Source organism: Pocillopora damicornis, chromosome 7, assembly GCF_964200805.1.
Source record: "Pocillopora damicornis chromosome 7, jaPocDami1.2, whole genome shotgun sequence".
Lineage (NCBI taxonomy): Eukaryota > Metazoa > Cnidaria > Anthozoa > Scleractinia > Pocilloporidae > Pocillopora > Pocillopora damicornis.
This window is the reverse complement of record NC_142676.1, coordinates 6,690,001-6,713,922: the sequence shown is the minus strand read 5'-3', so window position 1 is coordinate 6,713,922 and position 23,922 is coordinate 6,690,001. Positions and strand designations below refer to the sequence as shown.

The 23,922-nt window shown below is 39.7% G+C and overlaps 2 protein-coding genes across 3 annotated transcripts in view; both read left to right on the top strand.

Annotated features, from left to right (window-relative positions):
- The first annotated feature begins 22 nt into the window (after positions 1 to 22).
- Positions 23 to 16,204, top strand: LOC113681168 (uncharacterized). Of its 2 annotated transcripts, XM_089212777.1 has the most exons (13): positions 35 to 510; positions 747 to 1,035; positions 1,232 to 1,325; positions 1,935 to 2,346; positions 3,752 to 4,133; positions 4,785 to 5,421; positions 6,627 to 6,819; positions 7,413 to 7,586; positions 8,372 to 8,605; positions 8,725 to 9,006; positions 9,585 to 11,336; positions 12,064 to 12,869; positions 13,554 to 16,204. In XM_089212777.1, exons 4-13 carry the CDS (start codon positions 1,944 to 1,946, stop codon positions 15,678 to 15,680), a joined length of 6,990 nt encoding a protein of 2,329 aa, XP_089068903.1. In that variant the 5' UTR covers positions 35 to 510; positions 747 to 1,035; positions 1,232 to 1,325; positions 1,935 to 1,943; the 3' UTR covers positions 15,681 to 16,204. The 2 variants fall into 2 exon arrangements, with proteins under 2 accessions (XP_089068904.1, XP_089068903.1); XM_089212778.1 differs by lacking the exon at positions 747 to 1,035 and having other exon boundaries at positions 23 to 510.
- Positions 16,205 to 16,570: 366 nt separating this feature from the next.
- Positions 16,571 to 23,922, top strand: part of LOC149042284 (uncharacterized) — a 19,497-nt gene continuing 12,145 nt past the window's right edge. The window contains exons 1-9 of the mRNA XM_089212286.1: positions 16,571 to 17,170; positions 17,455 to 17,796; positions 18,106 to 18,151; positions 19,393 to 19,458; positions 20,367 to 20,423; positions 20,942 to 21,007; positions 22,156 to 22,212; positions 22,729 to 22,794; positions 23,862 to 23,918. Coding sequence (XP_089068412.1) covers positions 17,705 to 17,796; positions 18,106 to 18,151; positions 19,393 to 19,458; positions 20,367 to 20,423; positions 20,942 to 21,007; positions 22,156 to 22,212; positions 22,729 to 22,794; positions 23,862 to 23,918 — 507 coding nt within the window. The 5' untranslated portion in view covers positions 16,571 to 17,170; positions 17,455 to 17,704. The remainder of the gene's footprint in view (positions 17,171 to 17,454; positions 17,797 to 18,105; positions 18,152 to 19,392; positions 19,459 to 20,366; positions 20,424 to 20,941; positions 21,008 to 22,155; positions 22,213 to 22,728; positions 22,795 to 23,861; positions 23,919 to 23,922) is intronic.

The following is a 23,922-nucleotide window of genomic DNA, read 5'->3' as shown; positions in this document are numbered from 1 at the left end:
TCTCAGAAACATCAAACTTCCTGGTGAAAATGACCAATAAGCTCCTATCAGTAGTTCTTAGAAATCACGTGAAATTCATATGATGAAATTAGCATGACACCCCTGACCTCCTCTGAGCCTCGATGCATAATATTGACCATTAGCCGCGAAACGGCTAAATAATTTAGCCGTTAGGCGTAAAAAATTGACAAACTTTCATCGTTAGTCGTAAAAAAGTTAACCATGAAAATTTTAATTTACCTGAGAAGCTAACCTGTAGCCGTTCTATGGCCAAAATTTTAATCTGTTACTCGCAAAAGCCATAAAAATGGTCCAAAAAATGGTCCAAAAAATAGTCCAGTCCATATTTTACCCATCACCCTTTTGAGACCTTCTACTTCACATATCATTTTTTCATACCACAGGTAACCCGAGGTCCTTACGCGGATACATCTTCGATCACCAAGAGATTATTGATAATTTCTTGTCTTCTCTAAAAATTGACGTCATTCAGCAGTAGGGAATGAAAAGGTACGTGTTATCGTATGGTTTTAGAGAAAACCACAAAATGTTTTCTCTGCCTCAGAAATATTCTTTGTCTTTGTTGCAGTTCTCAGCTGGATTTGTAACTTTTTGAGTGGTTTTTAGTTTTTTCCTTCTTCCAAATAAATAAGAAGACGTGAAGTAGTTTTAAAAACCGGGCCAGATCTCTGATCACAGAGGCGAGGTCTCACTCAAACTTCTGACATTTTATTTTTATATTTCAGCCGTGATTTCTGATCCATCTATGATGAAAGGCAGGGACTGACCTCGAAAACTTTGGGAAATGAAGGCTATTACACATCTCAGATATACACTGAAATGGGAAATAAATGATGAAAAACTATTATCGTTTTAAAACGAAACTATCTTCAAATATTACTGGGTTCTAATTTCCGGCCTGCAAGGATGCCAACTTCCGGACCGCTGTAGTTGATCATGTGATCAATTGGTCCAGAGTGGAGCGCACGAATTTACGTCCCGTTTTCTCGCCTAATTACATCTCTACGGACTTCTGTGAGTCACCTTTGTCTTTGTCTTAGGTTCGCTTTCAATTCATATTACAGCGGTTTCATTTGTGCATTAATGTCGTTCTAAAAATTTCGATCATGGGAATATTCCTCCTTCGTTTAACGACCTCGACGTAGGTTAGGTGGCGTGAAGTCCATATGTATAGATGCAGTTTTTAACTTCAAATACATTTGCTTCTCAGGATGGAAATAAGTTCCTTCTCAAAGCTCCCCTTTATTCAGAAGGCTGAGGTCATCTTCAGCTAGTATTCGTCTCGAAACTGGAAGTCACTGAAGGTAAATTAAACGCTTGCCGGAAGTCCGTCTTTGAATTCAATTTGATAAAGTACGGAAGGTACCTCGAATTTCCTACATCGCATTGAATCACGATCATTTTAGTGAGCAAATATACTTATTATTTTAAATTGTTAGCTATTCAAAGCATGCCTTCGAAGTAAACCTCAGACAGGTCGTGGATTCTGTCGCTGCTGCTTGAAACTGACTTTGAATGGTGTGCATAATTTGTAGCTTCTTAAGTTTCATTTGAATAATATTATGATTTTTAAAGGAAAATATTTAAAACAGTCTTTTGAAGCACTTGTTTGGCCGTCTCCACTATTTGAGTCGTTTAGATTTGTTAGTATAAATGCAATTAAAGAATAGCTGTTTGTTTATTGTTTATGGTGAGATGTTTTACTTATGGATCATTAAATCACTAGCCAGTAGTTCTCAGATTAGCATATTAGTTGTTAATCAAAATGATGTAACATTGAAATCTTAATATTCAGTCAGTGGCAGTTGGTTTAATAATAAAGAATTCACTTCACTTCAATAAGTAAGGGCTTTAAATCGATTGTAATTAGCTAAAATTGACAAATGTGTCAATGTAACTTATTTTATTTCAAGACAAAGGTCATGTCGTTGTCAAGTACTACTTCAACAGCTGGCCAGCTGCACAAATTATGCCGTGAGGGGAATGTGACTGAAATCCGTCTATTGCTTCGAGAAATATCCGATGTCAGCAAATTGGATGAGCGTCTAGGTTTTCTGGGATACACTCCACTTCACGAGGCAACTAACTTGGGACAGACCAGTGTGGTTAGATTATTACTTCTTTTTGGTGCCAACCCAAATGCAAGAGCCAATGGATTTTATACACCTCTTCACATTGCAGCATCAATGGATAACTTGGACTGTGTGGAAGAACTTTTGAAATATAATGCTGATATTACCAGCAAGGATGAGTTTGAAAAAACTCCATATGAAACCGCTGTGATTAATAATTGCAAGAGGACAGCTCGTGTCCTCAAAACTGAAGGTAAGTGAAATTGGAGAGAGTTCAATTGGTTCACATTTCAAGGGTTTTTAAAGAATTATCCATGGGAACACCTCAAATCATTCCCAGGTTAATTTGATCAACTCTTTCAACTGATCACCATCAAAAAGCATCCCCTTAATTTTGATACGCAATGAAGAGGACAGTCTATTAGAATAGAATATTAAAATCTGAATTTTTCTTATGTCAGCTATTTCATTTCTCCTTTCCATTTTAAAATGCTAATATTTAGATTTAGGCAAGCCTGAAAGCGGAGCTCGCCTTTTTTTTTTTCCTGCACATCTCTTCAACAAAACTAAAACCCTACTATGGATAAAGTGCGTGGTAATATTAGTGGATTTTCATTTGCAACTTCTCTGTGACCGTGTAGAGGACTGATTATAAGATAGTGCCTGTGGTACAGCTGGCTGCGCATGCTAAAAGTAGCACCTTGTATGTTCATATGGTCATACGGTCGTACAGTCATACAGTTGTATGGTCATATGGTTGTACATCCAAATTTTTTCGGCTTGATAGGTTACTCCTATTTTGTATAACTATGGGGCTATACTCTGTGAGCTCTGCTACTAGGGTTAAAGGTAATCAGAATTAAGAAAATTATCAACTAGATTACCTCTAGAGGTATCACACCAAATTCTTTAAACTAGCCAAAAGAAAAAAATACAGCCAACAGTGAGGAGCATTAGCTTTTTTATTTTGGATTGGAAAGGAAAAGATTTTCATACAATTCTGCAGTGATGTAACACAGGTGCTCTAACCCTTTGACTCCTGAGAGTGACTAACATCTAATTTCTCCTTACAATATCACCTCTGAATTGTTCATTAATGTCATGAGAATAAAGGAAATGATCATCAACTAAAGAAGGTCTTGATTTTTAAACAAATTCTCCCTGTTAACTCTTTAGGAAATGTATAGTGAACAGTATGGAGAATATGCTTAGTGATATTAGGGTGTAGAGGGCTAAACTCTATTTCAAAATTATCAGCTACAATTCTGTGAAGATCAATCCCAGAATCTTTTTAAGAGATACATGAAGATTTTTATAAAAGACCTAAGATTTTCCACCTCTTCAACACCGTTACTTTTTATTTAACAATCAATTTTATAAGTTGCTGTTGATAAGGATCTATAAACCCCTCTACTAGGGGGCTTCAGAAATATTACTCCAGTAATAATAATAACAGTAAATCCCTGATGATCTTCCTTTGTAATCAGATTTGAAATCTTTCTGACTAGTTGCATGATTTGTTCTACATTTTTATTTCAAGAATAAGCATGATTCAGGCTTAATTTTGCGACTTTTCTTTTAGTCACCTTAAAAGTTGGTTGTAAATAGGGTTTGATTCTTTTCTTTCCTAAGAGAATTGTCTTTCATTCTCCCAACAGAGGTCAAGAAAGCAGCTAGAGAGAACAGTCCCAAGTTACGTGCATTGCTGAAGTTAATTTCTCCCCAGGATGTTTTACACTCATGCTTTAAGGAGGCTCTCCTTGAGGCATCAAGAGGAGGTCACCTCGACGCCATTTGTTCTTTAGTCCTCTCAGGAGGGAGACATTCCTTACACCTTAAAGACTGCATTGTGCAAGCATTACAGGGTCATTTCTGTGAGGCAGCAGCCATGTTGCTGGCATGTTATGCAGCAAAGCATGATAAAAAGAAGCTTCTAAAATATCTACTAAAGGAAGAAATGAGCAGAGAGGAAGAGCAGAAGGCTATTGCGGAATTGCCAGCTGCAGTGGTGCCAACCGAGGATGATTTTGCCCGAATAAGGTATTTGGAACAGGTCATTGTTGGCTACATCTCTAACAAACCAGTATTATCGGCAAACCCTGCCATCCTATCTATTTCTCCCTTCCCTTTTCCATTTTACTTATAGAAAAATGAAGGATTGTGGTGTCAAGGTGGCATCATCATTTATTTGGAAGGAGGAAATTCATTTCTATTTTTTTCACCCACCAAGACCTTGGAAAAATCAAATGGCAGACTGAAACACCCTATTCCAGTTGAATAATAAAAAATGCCATACTTTTGTCTTTGCACATGATCTTTGGTCTGAATTTAGACCAAAAGCTTCCCAACACTAACAGTGTGCTTTAACCCTTTAACTCCCATGAGTGACCAAGACAGAATTTCTCTTTACAATATCAATACAATATCAAGCAGACAAGTGATGAGATTAAAGAAAAATTGAAATTAACGGAACATAAGTTGATCCAATACCAAATTCTCCAAACCAACATCACCAGAACTGTATAGCAGACAGTAAGGAGAATTACTATTGAGATCTTGGGAGTGAAAAGGTTAACTGCAATGCTACCAAGTGTGATAATAAGAAATATATACCTTTCCAGCAGAGGTTAGGCAAACTTTCCATCAATCCTGACATGTTTATAAACTAAGGTTAATTTGTTTTATCGGCAGGGCATGTATTGCTGACAAAGATTCATTTCGTATTGCAATACCTATTGGACTAGGAATTCAACAACAACGAACAGAAGCTGTGGGAATCATTCTCTTCAATACAAACTGCAATGAGGCACAAAAAAGAATTGATTGGCCAAGACTTGCTCTTGGTGATGTCAATCCATCTTGGTTGGAGAAAGTCACATGGGTGGAAAAACTCTACTTAGCTTCAAATCTGCTTCTAAGTGTACCAAAAAATATAAAGATATTAAATAAACTGTACTGTTTGGACTTGAGAAGAAATCAATTAAGGAGTATACCTGCCAGTTTGCTTGAAATGCCAAATTTACGAGAACTTAAGCTCTGCTTCAACAAAATTGTCGAGCTGCCTAAGAGATGTAAATGGAGTCCATCACTCAAGATGCTCTATTTGAGTGATAATCAACTGCAATCATTACCTGGACGCATGGCAGAATCCAAGTTGTCAATATTGTACATAGCAAGGAATAATTTGTATGAAGTACCCCCATGTATTTGCAAAATTACAACACTACAATCACTGGACCTGTCTAGCAACCCAAGACTGACTCAGCTTCCACCACAAATGGGAAGACTCACCAATATTGAGATGCTCAAATTGGAGAATTTGGATCAGGTGAGAGAAATAAATAAGATATGATTATATGAGAACCGGCAATCAAAACTATAACAAAATTCTCTCGTCATTAGTTATCACCAGCCTAAATTGAGCACTGGTGGGACAGTGTATGCATTGTGCTAGTATTTGGACAGAATAATTGGACAGTTCATGCATCATACCTATGTAACTGGAGGGTACTGATCACGAGCGTGCACTTTTTTCCCACATCTTGCCAAGTTAATTGTTGCATTTCATGAAAATGTGTCATCAATGGCTAGTTTTTTTCTCAAATTTTGTCATAGTTTCGATTAATTTACGGTATGTTGGGATATCATGTTGTCCAATTCTGTTTGAAATCATACTCTTAATTAACAAATCAGACTCTTGCTTCACTGTCATCCAATTTTGTTTGTCCCTCACATGATAGCAGACCGAATTGGACTCCAATCAAACCTATTACCCTTACTAACTAGGATAGGGACACTCAAGTTAACCAGCCTCTAGTAATTTGGAGCAGCACTTGAAGGCAAGAAGTTTTCCATGCAAGAGCGAGAGAGAACACTTGCTCAAGATTTTTCTAAAATTTGTTGTTTTCCCTCTTGGTAAAGAGCTGTCCAGCACAATAAAATCTGTTATTCAATGGAGGTGCAAGGGAGGAAATTTAGACTTTACACTGATGAATGTAATGGATCCACATGGTCAAAAAACTTTCTAATTTTCCATCATTTTTTAGAGGCCATTTTCTTGTGCTTAATAGCTCTTTTTTACATAATTTACTCGCTCTATTGTCAAGTGCTTACTACAAGGTTAATTTTATTGAGAAAGTTAAAGTATGTAGCTTCACTATTAATCCTTTGACCCTTAAGAGTGACTAACATCTAATTTCTCCTTACAATATCACCCTTGAATCACACATTAAGGTCATGAGAATAAAGGAAATGATCATTAACTGAAGAAGCTCTTGATTGTTAAACAAATTCTCCTCATCAGCATCTTAGAAAATGTAGAGAGAACAGTATGGAGAATAAGCAAACTGAAGTTAGGGTGTAAAGAGACAAAGGGATATCTAGAGAATGGCTGTTCCCGGAAATTTTACACTGTTTGCATGACAACCACTGTTTATAAAAGACTTTGTCTCCACTGACTTAGAGCCCAGAACATACTACAATTAAAAGGCTGTTTTTATTAGTTAAATAATACTTTCTATTAAACCCATTAAGCTGACAGATCCCCCAGAAGAGATCAAGAAAAATGGTATCAAAACCATAATGTATCTTCGGAACATCTTGCGCAGGTCAGAGGGGTATTACACTTTGAAGCTGATGTTGGTTGGTCGGGCTGAACAGGGAAAGACAACGTTGAAGCACCGACTGATGAGGGACTATAACTATAATGTCAACAACGCAACAAATGGTAGAGATTTTTTTTCTTGCTTTTATTTCTTTTCTGTAAGAAAGCCCCTCTTTTAACAAGACTCCTCTGATAAGCTTCTTCTTCATGAGTCCCCGTCTCAGATATCTTCCCCTTCCTTAAAGTCCTTGTTTCTGATAAGTTCCCGTTTCTGAAAGTCACTGTCCCTAATAAGCTCCACTCTCTCAAAAGCCCCGCCTCTAAAATGTTCTCCTCACTGAAATGCCCCTGTCTCTGATAAGATCCACTCTTTAAAAAGTACCGCCTCTGAAAAGTTCCCCTTCACTAAAATGCCCCCGTCTCTAATAAGCTCCGCTCTAAAAAGCCCCCATCTCTAAAAAGCTCAACTCTCTAAAAAGCCCTGCCTCTAGTTCCTTCCATCTCTAATAAGCTCCCTTCTCTAAAAGCCCTGCCTCTAAAAAGTTCCCCTCACTAAAATGCCCCCGTCGCTAATAAGCTCCACTCTTAAAAAACTCGTCTCTTTCTAGTGAGCTCCCCTCTGACACGCTCCCGAAATTAGAAACCGAAATAAGTTACGACAGAGAAAGGCAAAATAACAAATAATTTTGCTGAGAGAATTTTTCTTTCTCTGCTAGGGATTGCTATGGACGAATTCCGCTACAATCGCAAAGATTTTGGTCTCTTTTCGATCCATCCGGAATTTGTGTTTAAGATTTGGGATTTTGGTGGCCAGGAGGATTTTTATACCACGCATCAATGTTTTCTTTCAACTCTGGCTCTGTACCTTCTGGTATGGAATCTGGAGGAAGGTAATTATCATAAATTTGGGCGTTGAATGAACTTTTGCAAATTCCATACCTCTTGCTTATTAGAAAACAGAAGTTAGATTTTGAAAAGGGGGGGGGGGGGAAGAGAATTAACTTGGGAATTCGTGTGTAACACGGTAGAATAAATCCTTCCTTCCCGCCCCAAGCACCTCTGTTTTTTGTTCTTTAGCCGTTAAGGGATGGGATATAACTAAATTGTCTCCAGATTCCCTCCGACAGCGGAGGTCGATAAAGCAATTGAGAAAATCGTTTGGTTTTTCAGGTCAAAATTCATAAAGGAGTTTACCCCCTTAAGGAATTTTGGAAAGCTGACGCAATGAAAATAAGCCTTCCCTGGCCGAATCGCTAGGTTTTTTAAAATCTGCTAAGCTGGTCGACCTTCCTTTTTCAATTTACAATTGATAACCATCTCATTATTTCACTCGCTCACCGACGCAGCACAACAATTTCTCCAGAAACTACTGAATAATCTGGTTTTGAAATGATGAGCAATTCAAGTTTGCGTTTGACCCTTTAACTCCGATGAGTGACCAAGACAGAATTTCTCCTTACAATATCAACAGCATATCGAGCAGACAAGTGATGAGAATAAATGAAAGTATCAATTTGGATATTATTCGTTAATCCAATACCAAATCTTCTAAACTCGCATCATAAGAATTGTATGGCAGACAGCAAAGAGAATTACTAATGAGATCCTAGGAATAAGAGGGTCAAGGGAAGTAACTCAAACGGACATTTCTGAAAGCCTTTCCAATTTTCGGCAGGTGAAAGAGGAATCGAGATGCTTACGAGCTGGTTGGACACAATTGCTGCCAGCGCTGCCAACACCAACCTCGTCATTGTGGGAACACACCTGGATAAGGTACGGAAAGAGAAGGAAAAGGGGTTCCCAGAGCGCATGCGTGAACTAGTATGGGAGCTGGTTTCTTTACCGAAGTACAATCGAATAAATGTCAAGGGAATAAAGGAAGTCAGCTGTGCTGTGGACAACAGAGAAGGTATCTTTGCTGAAGTGATTTTCGGATTACATCTTTATTTCCTTCCCTCCATTTTTGATCCCCTTGTGTCCATTCGTTACGATTTAACTTAAGCGGTTTATTTTGTTTTCAAAATATAGGCATTGATGACCTCAGAGTCACCATTTACGATGTTGCAAGGAGCCTTCAGAAGAGCGGCAGAGGACAGGTATTCGTCATGGGAGAAAAAATCCCACATAGTTTTCTGTCAGTGGCAGATGTCATTCAAACCAAGCGACAGGAGCTGCGGGATAATGGCCGCATGCCAATCTTGCACAAATCCGAGTACGAGGCGCTTGTCCTGGACACCATAAAGAAGGACGATCTGGATATTGAGGACACTAACGATTTGACTGAAGTCACGCAGTTTATGCACGAGAGAGGTAGGCATGAGCTCGCGGATTGGCCAAAACATGCACGTAGAGCAAGGTATTTGGACGTTTGTTACCTGGCAACACGTGGTTTTGCAATCATGCTTTGGTTTAAGTATATGAATGTCCGCTTATCACGGGCCGTATGTTTCCTCCTCTGGAGAGCATTGCAGCCATAGACACGGGTCGTCTGATTTTCCTGCGTTTCTTACTGGTGACTCACCAGCTCCCCGGTTTCCTGTACATAGTACTGGTAATGAGTCAGTTTCTCGCGCTAACTCAACCTTCCACTAACGCTGAATAGATTTTGCCTTGAAAAGTAAGAGAGGTGTGTGAATTAGTCCTAACTCAACAAATTGTCGAGATTAATACGATATAGAAGTATCAGCTTTACCCCTTTCAATCTTCATGCTAATTCTTCCAGCTAATGACCTTGAATTTCGTAATAGGCAATTTTGAGAATTTGGCCTGAAATGATCTCCCTTTGTCAGTATATATTCCTTATTCTCTATACCTGTTGAATTTATAGTGTAGTGAAGGTAAAGGAAAGGATTTCAGTTTGTAAATATCATCAATTGATCCTTTAACAGGAATTTTGATGCACTACAATGACCCAAATCAAGATCTTCAGGATCTTTTCTTCATTGATCCCCAGTGGCTTTGCGAGTTGATGGCACAAGTCGTGACGCTACCTGTAGTTAATCCGTTCATTCATAACGGCGTCTTGAAGCTTGAAGATCTACCTCAGACTTTTAGAGGTGAGCAGTTTCCGCACGAAAACTCCCCGCAGTTCATTCGCCTGTTGAATCGTTTTCAGATCGCTTGCTCCTTGGACGAAGGTCGCGTCCTCATCCCTTCCAGATTATCGGCCCAACAACCGGATGAAGCGACGAATGATGATTTACCGTTCATTACACTGAAGCGGCTCCATTCGTTGCCATACATTCCACATGGGTTTTGGTGTCGGCTCATTTCGCGCCTGTTATATTACATGAAAGACATGCTGTCTAGCGGAGAAAACTTCAACCGCCAGGAATACAACACCAGCCCGTTTCAGCTGGACCCCTTCTGCTGTCGGTGTCCTTTGACCGTGTATGGTGTCCCAGATGGTGGCCTGGTGGAAAGCGACTATGAGGGGCATACCTCCCCTTCTATAAATCCCGCACTCGGTGGATCGCTCGAGAATCTGCAAGGATCTCTCAACGATTTTCCCGGTATCGTTCGATTCTTTAGTGGTCAACGCCACGGAAATTACATCAACGGCAGATTTTTCGCTTATCCCGACTTGGATGGCGGTAGTTCTAGGAGTGATTCGGGGTTCGAATACAGTTCGGAAGACGACGACGACGAAGCTCGCACCAAGTCGGCAGGTATTACTGATCGGACATTTCCTGGATCAAGTTCCAGGGCTGGCCCAAGAAGAAACAGAAGAATATTTAAACATGGCACTGATCCAGGGAGACGAGGTCAAGAAGATAAAATTGCTGATTTGGATAGTGGAACTCCTAAAAGTGATTCAAATGTAGCTATCTTACGCCAAAATTTTCGTTTAAGCACTTCATGTCCGAGCTACGAAGACGGGTCTTGTGATACGCTTACTTCCGATGTGTCGTACACCAGCCCTGGAGTGCCGCAAGGTTCTTCCCCGGCTGACCACCGGCCATCTGCCAACTGCATGGCTGAAAATGATGATGCGGAAAATTTATCTCGACGAGGGGAACCTACCGATATCGAAGCTAGTCAAGATCTGAAGGATATCAGCAAGAGAGAAAGTCCCTCTGTAAAAATCGACGGTTTTCTAGACGACAAAACAACTCAGCATAGCAACAGTGATGATAGCGATAGTGTTCCTTACCTCTCCGCTGGATCCAGATCGTGCACTCCAGACCATACTCCTCGTGACCAAACCGACAACCATCAGAACAGCTCCGAATCAGAAGCGGCTGGGGAAAATCCTGACCTAGGTCTTCATCCTGTAGGTCGTACCCCTGATGGCTTCAATCAGAACTGTTCCTTGGCGACACCCGATAAGAAATCTAACAATCCTTCCTCAACAGATACTTCTGAAGTCCCTGAAATAGGCCAACCCGACGATCGCCTTGTTGCTGATAAGCCTGAACGGTTTCCGCAATCGACAGAAAGTTATTCAGAAGGACCACATGATCAGCAAGTTACTGTAGAGAAGGAAGTCGACGGAGAGATCTCTTCCGCGTTAAACGGCCGTACATCTGATAAAGAATCCATCCTGGAGTCTTTTCATAGGGGTTCAAGCCGAGGTTCTGGTGAAACTGGAGACGTATCCATGGAGATACGGACTGTTGATGACGACAAGGAGACAAGAGGTGAAGGAAAATATAATTTGTAGATTAATCTTTGTTACTGAATTTCTCCTCAATAATCACATCACGAGATCGAGATTTTAAACATGAAGGAAAACTCGGGTCCGAATTACCAACTATCGCGCGAAAAAACATGAGCGAATATTCCAATTGTTTTGGGAGGAGAGAGTAAACATTTGTGCCCAAGAACACGACACATTGACCCGGCCAGTTCTCGAACCCACACCTCTCGGTCCGGAGGCCACTCCATTTACCATTAAGCTACTGTGTCTCTTTTTTTCTTTACAATATCACCCCTGGATCACACGTTAAGGTCATGAGAATAAAGGAAATGATCACCAACGAAAGAAGCTCATGATTGGTAAACAAATTCTCCTTGTCGGCACTTTAGGAAATGTATAAAGAGCAGTATAGAGAATATGTATTCTGATTTTAGGGTGTAAAGGGCTGAGCAAGTAAACGTTTTTCTTCTTTCCGAATGAGATACTAGTCAAAAACAAGTAACCTTTCTTCATTTTCTTGCATTTAATTGTGTTGTTGAACAAGAAATTGAGTCTTTAGGTGCTACTTCTGGGAAAGAGGTAGAAGTGATAAGTAAAAAGAATGTTTTACTAATAGTTTTTTCTCTTTATTGTCCACATATTAAAATAGCTGAACCCTTCTTGTTCTTCTTCTTCTTTGTCATTTGATAAACAAATCTTGTTTTTATTTTCGTTTCATTTACTATCAGCCGGGAACCATTTGTCTGACAGCACCGCCTGTGGTATTCAGATTGAAGCGGTTGAAAACGAGTTCGTGTCGCACTTATCGTCGTACAGTTCTCCAAGTACAAGTTTTCAATCAGCTGATATCGCGATAGGAACACCACAAAGGACTTCATCTTTTGCTGCTTCTACACCTAAACATCCTACGGATGGCACCTCCGCAGAGGGCAGGAGTGACAAACCACGGAGTGAAACACCACACCTTCCCAACTGCCCGTTCGTGGAGGAGTTCCCCGTCAATTGTCTACCGAAGTTACCGACAGATCTGGCGACGCTGATAGACGACAATTTCCTTCACTGCTGGAAATCTGGCGTTTGCCTTCGTCACCCACGGTTGTTCCTCCTGCTGCACTGTGTCCCTGACACCGGATCTGATCGACAGTTGATTCGAACGGAAGTAAGCCCTTGCCGTCAAGGTCGGAGGGTTTTGAGTTTCGCGGTTGACCACATCGACACGCTCATTCGCGAATGGTACCAAGAATTATCGACGACGGACGGACAGCAACCCAAAGTCAGGCAGCTTATTCCCTGTATGATGTGTGAAAAACTCGGCCTTGCACCCTACAAGTTCACGTTTGCCGAATGTCAGCGTCAAAGTGCAAAGTCAGACTTAATCCGTTGTCCCAATCACCCGAGCTGGGAAGTTGATCTTCACCAGGTTGCACCTGATATAATGTTACATGACGTAGATCCTGATTTATTGTTGTCGCACGAAGACGTTACATATGAGGACGCCGACTCGAGTATTCTGGGAAGTGGAGGCTTTGGAAAGGTATCTGTTTCTTCATTACGTTGCACCGGTCTTTTTGTAACCGGTGTGAAATTTGCGTGTTAATGCAATTTATTATGGTTTCGTTAGAAAAGAAGCTTTTTTGCCGCAATGAATTAAGTTGAAAATTTAGGATCAAGCTGATGTGGATGGGGGTGAACTTATTATCTTCTGTCTTTTTAGAAAATTTATCGTGATAGGGGCGAACAGAGATTACAAATGCTCTGCTGTAAACTTTCCTTTTTCTCATGAACCTTGGTGTCCGAGCTATTTTTTCACCGCTTATTCTCGTTTTATTTTTATTTTGTTTCGTTTTGTTTTTTTTTGCTGTTTGTTCCGCCTTGGCTCGCTAGTAGCAGGCTCGTTGTTGATTTCCTCGCAGTTAAAGATTTTTTCTCAGTAGGAAGGGACCTTAATGAATTTTCCATAACTGACTGTCGATGGTGTAATAGGCGTCTGCGCCCGAAAGAGAGGCTGTAAGACCCCTCTGTTGTATGGCAACGTAGTCCTGTGCTAAATCCAAGCGTCCTGATTGGCTCTTGCTTGTCGGGATTTTGCCATACGGACCGTGAAATCCTCAGCTAAGGATATACCTTCAAGCTCCCTCAGCTAGTATCGCAAGAAAAACGCAAACAGGAAATGTAAAACAAAGGCCAAAATTGTTGATATAGTATTCTGATTTCTCAGGTCGTTCGCGGGGAATGTCGAGGACAGGCAGTCGCCATCAAGTTCTACATTCAAAGCGATGAATCCGAACCCTTAAGGCATTACCGCGAGGCGCGCAAGGAACTGAACGTGCTGCGTCGTGTACGACAGCATCCTTACCTTATCAACATCATCGGTGTGTCTTTGCGTCCCTTGTGCCTTGTGCTGGAACTAGCAGAGCGCGGGGCTCTCACCGAGATCTTATCCAGCCCAAAGTTGATTGATCGCATTGTTCTCTTTCGGATTGCATATCAAGTTGCAGACGCACTGAGATTCCTTCATGACATGGGTGTCATCTATAGAGACTTAAAACCCGAAAACGTCCTTGTTTGGTCCTTGGAGGAACACGCTGATCTTCACGTCAAGCTCATTGATTTTGGCACGGCGAACTTCGCGACTTCGACTGGTTTGATTTCATGCGCTGGATCTCCCGGTAACCATGCACCTGAGATGTTGGAATCAGCAAATAAAGAGGAATACACCTTTCAAGTAGACGTATATTCGTATGCGATCCTCCTTTACCGAATTATCACCCGGTTAATGCCGTTCATCGGGTACGATTCAGGTGCAAAAATCAACGCGGCTGTAATTGCTGGAGAGCGTCCACAGTGGCAGCACGTTCCGGTAGCGACTTTCGGCTTGCCGACGCTTACTGAACTTATGCTTCGATGCTGGTTGGGTAGGCCGACCAAGAGACCGACGACCGCTAAAATAACCGAGCAAGTCTGTCATCCCGCGTTTCAGTGTTTGATAGCCAAGCAGCTCATCCCTTCAGATCAACAGTCTGTGCGTCATGCTTGTCTCGTGCAAGATTCCCTTGATCTGTGGATAGCTTGCGATGACCACACGGGCAACCGAATTTTTGTCTACGATGGTCGCACACTCAGCATGAAGTTTTCTTTCTCAATTGAAACCTATCAAGAGCAGCGTCTCTTGTTTCAGATCCAGTACATGCATGTTATGGCACCTTTCGTCTTAATCGCTGTTCGTGGAGAGTTTGCCTTGGTCAACGCTTACTCCACTTCGTTTGAGTCGCGTTACAAGTACGTGGCATCCATGAGATTCGACCAACCAGTTAGCTGCGTTGCATCAAACGATGAGTACGTGTTTGTTGGACTTTACGATGGAAACGTGCATTGTATCTTGAAAACAGATATGAAAAAGAGCTTCAAAAAACGTGCTTTTCACAGCTTCAATGTTGGACGCCACCGAATTCTGTCACTCACAGTGGCACAGGATAAACTCTGGGTATCCACGAGCCGATACATTTACAGATATTTAACAAAACCAGGCGAAGTGGAGGCTTTCGATATCGACGCCGTGTGGTACGGTGGCCCTGAGGGATTGGAGAACAACCCACAAACGCAAATCTCCTTTCTAAAGGTTTCTCGTGACGAAAAAAGCGTTTTGTCCGTGTGCAGGTCCGTACTCAGCAAATGGGATTCAGAAAACAGGCAGAACCACTTCAGCGTTGACTGTGCAGTTGTTCTAAGGAGTCTCTCTGCGGAATCCGAGTCATACAAAGATCACGATGACGCGATTGCGTGTATTACCTGCGTGGAGCCCACGAGTGACTCTATTTGGGTGGGCATTGCGAGTGGCCACATCATGATATTTGATTCGGAAACAGGACTTCTGCTCACTTGGTTTCGTCCTTTTGACGAAACACGTAGTCTGACCGTTATCAATTCTCCTGGTCCCTGCGGCACTGAGCAAGGATACGTCGTAAGTACCGGGAAAGGGTTAAGACCGGACGGATTAGGCCCGGTATGCGAACTTTCGGCAGAACGGGTGACAGAAATCCCAAGGGAAGATACAAATCGTAAAGTGAGTGAACCGGAACGAAAGAAGATTCACAGAAGAAATTCAACAGGAAGAAAACTCAGGACTCCTACTCCGCCCATGGACGAGCAGGAAAACGATGCCGTTGACGCAAACCCTACCTTGCGTCCGAAATGTTCCATGATGATGTGGGAACTGTTGTCCAAGAATGGCTTCGCAAGAGTAGAAGCCAAAAGTGGCCGAGAACGCTCTTCGTGCAGTCATGGTACCAAAGCAAAAAGTAGTGATCAGCCCTTGCAGAACGGCGATGAAAATAATCAACAGTGAAAGTTACAGAGAGCTCATTGTCATGGTCTCATTCTTTGAAGATCAGGTAAAAATGCCCTGAAGAGACTGGCAAGCATATGACGGGTGTCGGGGCAAGCGCGCTAGCTCGACCATTTAAACCAGAGTGGTTTCTGATTCTTATTTCTATTCATTACATGGAATAAAATAACAGAGAACTGCTGGCTTGGCCAGTTTTCTATAAATACAATCTTATAAATACAATCTTTCCAACCTTGTTCTCAGGGACTGTCTTCTCTCCGTCAGCTGAGGCAGAAGAGAGAGAGAGAGACAGGTCAGAAGTGGGAAGAATAGAAAGCATAGAAACGTCTCATCTGTTTTGGTGTAGAGAGAATTCAATTAAGGTGCCTTGATGTTGCCTGTGTACAATGTGGGCCAAATTCAATGTTGTAGGAAGTTGAGATTTATTTTATCTAAAAAAAACCGACCAAATGTGTACTATTTTATTGCGGTTAAAATTTTTTGTAATTGAATAAATTCGCACGAAGGCTCTGCGATTACGTCAATTACGTCTTTTTTTCCATGGAATAAGAAGAGAAGAAAAACGAAACATCTCTAAATGCATCACTTGTGAACAGCTTTTTTATTTATCTCGTCAATCCGCTGAAATCATTCTTCTCTTTTAGCAATTGTTTATTCAATGTTGAAGACTTGATTTAATTTTTTAACCAAATCCATATTTGTTTTAACTTTCACCGACGCTATCAGTTTAGAGTAAGTTAAGTTGATAATACATACAATGGCTCAGAGAAGTTGCACCTCCAATCACTACTGCAGAGCGTACATCTCCCGGACAGAAAATCAGAAATCAAGAGAGTATTTTCAGCATGAGCGAAAACACGCACTGTCCTTCTTGTCTGTTGTAATATGGCTTTTTCTCCTTCTCCCGCCTTCCTAGCCAACCCTTTTCCTTCCTCACTCTTTCTTTTCGTGCTCTCCCCTTTGTTTGGTTACAGGCACATTCTAATATGGAATAAAATCTCTATATGACCATGTTGAAACAAATAACGCCTCACAGACCTTTTTGCACTGAATACACCTCAGACAAGAGTGCAACTTTGAAACTGTTGAATTATGCAATTCTTATTGCAATTCTTATTGATAGCCTGTTATTGGAGTATTTTGCATATGGTTGGGTAAGAGCAGAGTAAGACAGAAGATCGACTGTCAGAATTTCACTTCCTTACACTAAATAAGACCATAAAGCGTTGATCTCGTACTCGTGATTATTCATCTCAAAGACTTTCGAAGCTCTCTTTCCGACCCCGCGTAACCTTTGTCATGGAAACTTTCATACAAGTTAAGTCTCTTTTACTCGAATCGCGTTTCCTGACAAGTCAAAGCGAAAAATTATGTGGCCCGAAACACTGAAAGACTCTGGGACTTTTTTGTATTGTTCTTGCGATGGGAGGGCAAGGAGCTTCGCAGTCTAGCTAGTCCTCTTCAGGTTTCGCTAGTTAAGGGTCGTTTAGGTACATTTCCCAACTACAGTGCTTTGTATCTCAAAAAAAAATTGTTGATGAAACGGTTTCTTCACGGTCATTGGCGTCTTCGCAGAACAGGAGTTAAAATAAACTGTTTTGAGAGATCATAGATGTTCTTTTTGAGATGAACCCATAGAACACTTAAATATTTATCGTTGAAACCGAGAATATTCTTTGTATTTCCAATGCCCTATCAACAAAATTGTACCAAAAGCCGGAATTCGACAAAAAGAAGGCATAGAATTTTGTAATCGATGAATATCGGGATAGAGGTAACTGTTGAGAATATTTGATCTAAAATTCCACTCAAAACTAGTTTTTGTATTTCTAGGAGTTCAACGGAATATTCCATGGTTATAAGTCAGTAGACACACATCTAACTAGGGAGGTTCACGCGTTAATATTACTTTAAATGTAATTCTTCATGAATTTCTGTTTCTAGCGCGCGCTTAAAAGAAAAAGCTGCTATTATGACGCAATCTGATCATAAATCAGACTCGGGAAAATATTACAAAGGCCAAGATGGTTTTTGTAACGTCTTGGATAAGTTTTTTTACATTCGCATGTTTCAGGGACTATTTTTGGCAGAGGTCAGAAACTGAATGCAAAGAAAGGTAGGTCTTTAATCATTAAGTTCAATTTCGATAAAAGTTTTAAGTTTGTAAATAAACAACGGAAAACTTTTACAGACCGATTGTGCGGCTTGCTTTATCAAACTATTAAATTGCTTCACCAGCTACTCGACATTAATGTGAACATTCAAGAGTTTAAGTTCAAAATATGTGTTTGAGGCAGGCTCAAGGTATTTAACATCTTTGCACTAAGTAAAATGGAAAGAACAAGGCTTTATTTTTGCAAAACTTGCGTTGCAACCAAGTATTATTGGTAGTTGTCATTGTGGTGCTAACATTTCTTTCTTTCAGTTTTGAAGAGGAAGCCCGCAAGAAAGATGGAGAACAGCAAAGACAGGTATTCTGATTTCTTTCTAATGTTGTGTCAACGTAGCAGATTGCTTATTATTATTTTTTTCTTTTTTTAAAGCTTCCGATGAGGAAGGATTACATGCCAACAACTGAATTGCGTAGAGCGGGCCCGGCATAATTATCGAAAACTCCAAACCCCCACAAAACAAAATTTCAAAGTTTTATCAGAACTGTTTATTAGGGCCATATTCAATTTCAGAGGTACTGATGCAAAAAGATTTTCTTTAATTGTATTTTTCAAAGAAGAAAATAAACTATGAAAATTGTCAAGAGAAGATAAGAATCACACCATGATGGGAAAAAAAAAACAAATCGAATGGGAAAAAAAAACAAATCGAATTTAGTTTACTTTTTTTTCAGTTGTCAAGGTTTCGACAACACCCATTATAAAAAGGAGAGGACATTTCTGAAAGTAAAACACATAATAAATAACAAGTACATGATTCCGTCTCTCTCCTGACAAATTAGAGCTGCAACGTTAATTCAACGGGTTCGAAGCCTATATAGTTGACTTTGCAGCTCTAATATTTCAGACTCCTTGAAAATCTAATCAATCTTTGTCCAAAATATCACAAATGAAAAAACTTTGAATAAAAAAACCTTTGTTTCACTCACCCACCGAAGCGGCGCAGCAGTGTTTTGAAAAGCTGCTAACTTGTCAACTGGAGTCATATGCTTTAAAAATTTTTAAATGGAATATCTTTCTTGAGGAAATTAAGATGTACTTGTAAATTTCTAAATTTTACTTTGTAGAAAGCGGAAAGTAGCGGATTGATACAAAGGTAGCCATTAGGGGGAAATGATTTTCCGTCTCTGTCTTTTCTTTGAGGGGCTATTGGAGAATATTTTCATTTTTGAAATTCCATTATAGCACTGCAGCATGAAAACTTTTAAACTAAACTGAGCAAGCAGCGTAACATATTAATTAATTGCTTCAGATTTCTCAACTTAATTTCTTCTAAGTGAAATAAAGCTATCAGGAATTGTCTATTTGCACGAGTTGTCACACATCTTGTTACACCCCCCATCAGTCGGGTTTTTGAATCGGCTGTTTGGACGCACTCAAGTTACCGAAACTTTGTGAAAAGTTTGCCGTCAGAAGGAGGTGGGCGTTGTGAGGTGGATGTTCCTCTTGAGACGAGGGCATTGTTGCAATGTGGCGTTTGTTATTGATATTTTAGATGCTGATATTAACTACTGATATCATAATGTTTGTTCTCTTTGCAGAATGAATGCGCGTCCATAACTCAACGGGCTTGGCGTCGACTAAAATTAAAAAGACTTGAATTTCAGGTAATTTGATATAGTAATGACAGTATTAACACAGTTATACATGGTAAATTCAATCATTTAATTTCATGAAGCGATTTCAGTTGTATAAAATGGTGGGATTATTTTAAAATAAAAAGGGAAAGGGGGTTCCAAAGGTTAACATCAAAATATTTATTTTTATGATGTTTATAATAAATTCGCCTTGAAGGAAATCCAAATCGAGAGTGGAATATTTCACTCCATGCACACTAGGCTTCAACTTTCCAACTCTTCAAACGTGCTTATGGTGATATCTCATTATAATCACAATGAAAATAAATAGATTAGAAAAAACTAAACAAAACAAACAAACAAACAGTGATGCTTGTGAAAAACATTCTAACCGAGACTGAACCAGCAATGTGTCATTGTGAGGGGGTGGCTGTTGTAAGAAAGAGGCGGTTCATGGGAAGCTGTCCTGTGTACAGAGGAGAACCTTCTGAGGAGGTGGTCATTTCTAGGAAGGCAGCCGGTGTACGGAGGTGACCGTTGTAGGCGGATGACTGCAGAAGAGACTTTTCGTAGAAAGTAGACCTCTATTATGTACTTCAACATGGCGTGACGGCTTTAAGATGCTGATATTTTATACCGACATTATCAAAATTGTTGTTTACTTTGCAGAATAAATGTGCCGTTAAGATTCAAAAGGCGTCATGTCTTTTTCATCTTCATTGAACTTTTATTCTGTCTTTTAAATCTTAACTGCAAGTTTCACTATTAAAACTTTCTCGGCGATTTTAGTTGTAGTCTGATCCAAAAAGATGAGATTCTTTCTAAAAGGCATTGTTTGTTCCCTTTCGACTCCATGGCCTTATCAGGGAAATGGATTCACAATTATCATCAGCATATAATTACATATTAGTTTATAATTACTGCTTTCCTCCTGACAGATTGAAGCTGTCAAATTAATACAGAGAGCTTGGAGAAAGCATCGAAGAACGAGGAGGGTAATAATTTTTAGCCATAATATTCTGCATTTTTCATATTTTATCTGAAGTCCGTGTTTAACTTCTACATTTTTAATCCTCCACATATACCAAAAAAATTTACTATAAGGGAAGAGAATTTTGTTGTCTTTGATAACACATCTTGTTACACCCCCGTCAGTCGGGTTTTTGAGACGGCTGTTTGGACGCACTCAAGTTACCGAAACGTTGTGAAAAGGTTGCCGTCATAAGGGGGTGGGCGTTGTGAGGTGGTGGTTGCTTTTGAGACGAGGGCATTGTTGGAATATGGCGTTTGTTAAACGTTAATCGTTGTTGAGAAAGTTCCCGTTGTAGGGAGAAGACCATTTTCAAAACGTTGGCCGCAGCGGTTCCACTGGAAAAAATAGACCTTTGATATCAACATCAACAGAATATGAAGTTTATAAGATGATGAAACTGGAAGTTTATGCGATGATCACGGATGTTTTAGATGCTCATATTAACTGTTGATATCATAAAAATTATTGTTTACTTTGCAGAATGAATGCGCGTCCATAATTCAACGGGCTTGGCGTCGACTAAAATTAAAAAGACTTGAATTTCAGGTAATTTGATATAGTAATAACAGCATGATCACAGTTATACATGGTAAATTCAATCATTTAATTTTATGGAGCTATTTCAATTATATGAAATGCTGGGATTATTTTAAAATAAAAAGGGAAGGGGGTTCCAAAAGTTAACATCAAAAATTTTCTTTCAAGTAGTTTACAATGAATTCGCTTTTTTAAAGGAAATCCAAACCGAGAGTGAGATATTTCACTCAATGTACACTGGGCTTCAACTTTCCAACTCTTTAAACGTGCTTATAGTGACTTGTTGTTACAATCACAATGAAAATAAATAGATTAGAAAAAACTAAACAAAACAAACAAACAGTGATGCTTGTGGAAAACATCCTAATCGAGACTGAACCAGCAAGGTACAGAAGTTAAATCATATTTAATAGCGTCCCTTAATTAAGTATTGTAGACATTTCATCCACTCTTTAGTGATGTAAAGCCGACAGGGTTCTCAGTAACAAATATTTTTCTAAATTGGGCCTTGACGAAAGGGGAGTTTCGTTGCAGTTGGGACGCGCTTTAGTTGCTGTGTCATTGTGAGGGGGTGGCTGTTGTAAGAAAGAGGCGGCTGGGAAGGTGTCCTGTGTAGAAGGGTGGCCCTTCAGAGGAGGTGCTCATTTCTAACAAGGCAGCCAGTGTACAGAGGTGACCATTATAGGCGGATGATTGCAGAAGAGACTTTTCGTAGAAAGTAGACCTCTATTATGTACTTAAACATGGCGTGACGACTTTGAGATGCTGATATTTTATACCGACATTATCAAAATTGTTGTTTACTTTGCAGAATAAATGTGCCGTTAAGATGCAAAAGGCGTCATGTCTTTTTCATCTTCATTGAACTTTTATTCTGCAAATTCCTTGCCATAAATTGAGAAGATTAAAACGAGAAGAGCTCAAACTCAAGGTACTAGGAGATAGTAATGGCGGTTGGTGCAGAGTTAGATGGCAAGTTTCATCATTCAACTTTCTCGGCGATTTTAGTTGTAATCTGATCCAACAAGATGAGATTCTTTCTAAAAGGCATTATTTGCTCCTTTTTGACTTCATGGCTTCATCAGGGAAATGGATTCACAATTATCATCAGTATATATTTATCTATCAACATATAATTACTGCTTTTCTCCTGACAGATTGAGGCTGTCAAATTAATACAGAAAGCTTGGAGAAAGCATCGAAGAACGAGGAGGGTAATAATTTTTAGCCATAATATTCTGTATTTTTCATCCTTTATCTGTAGTCCATGTTCAACTTCTACATTTTTAATCCTCTACATAGACCAAAAAAATTGACTGTAAGGGGAGAGAATTTTGTTGTCTTTGAAAACACATCTTGTTACACCCCCGTCAGTCGGGTTTTTGAATCGGCTGTTTGGACGCACTCAAGTTACAGAAACGTCGTGAAAAGGTTGCCGTCATAAGGGGGTGGGCGTTGTGAGGTGGTTGTTGCTCTTGAGACGAGGGCATTGTTGGAATATGGTGTTTGTTAAAAGTTAATCGTTGTTGAGAAAGTTCCCCTTGTAGGGAGAAGACTATTTTCAAAACGTTGGTCGCAGCGGTTCTACAGAATAAAAATGGACCTTTGATATCTACATAAACAGGATATGAAGTCTTATGATGATGAAACTGGAAATTTGATGTGATAATCATGGATATTTTAGATGCTCATATTAACTGTTGATATCATAATATTTGCTTTCTTTGCAGAATGAATGCGCGTCCATAATTCAACGGGCTTGGCGTCGACTAAAATTAAAAAGACTTGAATTTCAGGTAATTTGATGTAGTAATAACAGCATGATCACAGTTATACATGGTAAATTCAATCATTTAATTTTATGGAGCGATTTCAATTATATAAAATGGTGGGATTATTTTAAAATAAAAAGGGAAGGGGGTTCCAAAAGTTAACATCAAAAATTTTCTTTCAAGTAGTTTACAATGAATTCGCTTTTTTAAAGGAAATCCAAACCGAGAGTGAGATATTTCACTCCATGTATACTGGGCTTCACCTTTACAACTCTTCAAACGTGCTTATGGTGACATCTTATTAAAATCACAATGAAAATAAATAGATTAGAAAAAATAAAACAAAACAAAACAAAACAAACTAACAAACAAACAAACAGTGATGCTTGTGAAAAACATCCTAACCGTGACTGAACCAGCAAGGAACAGAAGTTAAATCATTTTTCATAGCGTCCCTTAATTAAGTATTGCAAAAATTTCACCTACTCTTTAGTGATATAAAGCTGACAGGGTTCTCAGCAACAAATATTTTTTTAAACGGGCCCTTGACGAAAGATGAGTCTCGTTGCAGTTGGGACGCGCTTTAGTTGCTGTGTCATTGTGAGGGGGTGGCTGTTGTAAGAAAGAGGCGGTTCATGGGTAGGTGTCCTGTGTAGAGAGGTGGCCCTTCTGAGGAGGTGGTCATTTCTAGGAAGGCAAACGGTGTACGGAGGTGACCGTTGTAGGCGGATGACTGCAGAAGAGACTTTTCGTAGAAAGTAGACCTCTGTTATGTAGTTCAACATGGCGTGACGACTTAAAGACGCTGATATTTTATGCTGACATTATCAAAATTGTTATTTACTTTGCAGAATAATGTGCCGTTAAGATTCAAAAGGCGTTACGTCTTTTAAATCTTAACTGCAAGTTTCATTATTTTTAAGACTTTCTCGGCGATTTTAGCTGTAATCCGATCCAACAAGATGAGATTCTTTCTAAAAGACAATATTTGTTCCCTTTCGACTCCATGGCCTTATCAGGGAAATGGATTCACAATTATCATCAGTATATAATTAGTTATCAGTATATGAATAATGCTTTTCTCCTGACAGATTGAGGCCGTCAAATTAATTCAGAAAGCTTGGAGAAAGCATCGAAGAACGAGGAGGGTAA